Genomic DNA, 1,595 nt, shown 5'->3' with positions numbered 1-1,595 from the left:
TAGGCATGTGTTATTGCACACAGAGACGTGTGTGTGTGTGTGTGTGTGTGTGTGTGTGTGTGTGTGTGTGTGTCCTATGCGAATCAGTCAAATGATATTCAAATGAGAGGACACAGTGTGGCTGTTGTATGTAGCACCAGCCAACCACAGTGCACAGGATAGACACTTCATTTACATGTGTATTTGTTTCATGTACAGAGAGTTTTATTGGATGCGTTTTGCTCGGCTAAATAAAAAAAAAAAGCGCCATAAATGTACCGAAAAGTCATTAAAAGTTTCATATACGAACATGAAAGAACATTGGAAGTATTCTACAAGCATTGGGCCCTATGTTGACGGGCTCCTGTCCACATCAGAGCTGATCCTCTCCCAGTACAAGTCTATGGGAATGTAAAAGCAGCTGAAGCAAGTCATCCGCAGCTGCCAGTACATTCTGAGTGATCTCAGGAGCAGCTCACGCTGATGTCAAAGTAAACTTAATTTGCCTATTATCACAAGACCAAAGCCTGATGACAGAGGTCCGTAGTGCTATGCAAATGAGGCAACACCTTCCCTTCAATTGTATAGGTGCCAAAACGGTGCCAAAACACTACATCAGAGGTGGGCAAACTCCGGCCCTCCAGCTGTGGTGAATCTACAGATCCCATCATGCACTTGCCTCTGGGAGTCATTAGTTTGTGCCTACCCCTGCACTACAATAACAGTCGGAGGATGAAAGGTACATACATGCACTGGTTCATTTTAAACGTGATCTACAGGCATGACCCCAATGCTTCCCTCTCCCCCTCTAGATCATGCCACAGCATCATTTTTTTCCTTTTATCTTGTTCCTGTAGAAGGGAACAGCTTTTATTACTTGCTGTGACATCATCACTAGGCTCACAAAATTCTCGCAGAGAAGACACCAGCAAGGTACCCTTCGACAATTTCTAATGATGTAGGCTCAACTCCAGAGCTACATCTCCCAAGAGTCTTTTCTGTAGTCATGATGGGCAGAGCTGGGCATGGGGTGAGTGGCCCCAGATAGGCTGGGTTATGTAGTCATGATGGGCAGAGCTGGGCACGGGGTGAGTGGCCCCAGATAGGCTGGGTTATGTAGTCATGATGGGCAGAGCTGGGCACGGGGTGAGTGGCCCCAGATAGGCTGGGTTATGTAGTCATGATGGGCAGAGCTGGGCACGGGGTGAGTGGCCCCCGACAGGCTGAGTTCTGTAGTCCAGCAGAGGAGAACTGGGGCAGGGCTGACAACACTGCTTGGGATTTCAGTGCAGCTCTGTGTTGTCAGCCTGCAAGTTAGATGCTCGCTGGCTTTTCTCTCTGACCCGTGTCACTCTGACCGCTGTAACATGACGGCCTTTTATACCATTATCAAAAAGTTTTTATTTACCTTTTTGTTTTCCATCAGGGGTTTCCCACGCATGATACAGAGGGCAAGGAACTAAGCAAAGGCCAGGCCAAAAAACTCAGGAAATTGTACGACGCTCAAGAAAAACTTTACAAAGAATATCTGCAGATGGTTCAGAATGGAAACGCTAACTGACATCCCCTTGGAAGGGAAAACTGTGAACAAACGTTGAAGGACCACGACTGTATTT

At 47.0% G+C, this 1,595-nt stretch overlaps 1 protein-coding gene across 1 annotated transcript in view; it reads left to right on the top strand.

Moving 5' to 3' along the window:
* Positions 1-1,589, top strand: part of CARS (cysteinyl-tRNA synthetase) — a 44,355-nt gene extending 42,766 nt beyond the window's left edge. Inside the window, exon 23 of the mRNA XM_018555439.1 lies at positions 1,406-1,589. Within this exon, the coding sequence (XP_018410941.1) occupies positions 1,406-1,540 (135 nt within the window). The 3' untranslated portion in view covers positions 1,541-1,589. The remainder of the gene's footprint in view (positions 1-1,405) is intronic.
* The last annotated feature ends 6 nt before the right edge of the window (positions 1,590-1,595 follow it).

The sequence above is a fragment of the Nanorana parkeri genome, unplaced genomic scaffold (assembly GCF_000935625.1).
Source record: "Nanorana parkeri isolate BGI_ZX_2015 unplaced genomic scaffold, ASM93562v1 scaffold10, whole genome shotgun sequence".
NCBI classification, from domain to species: Eukaryota; Metazoa; Chordata; class Amphibia; order Anura; family Dicroglossidae; genus Nanorana; species Nanorana parkeri.
This window is presented reverse-complemented; position numbering and strand designations above follow the sequence as displayed.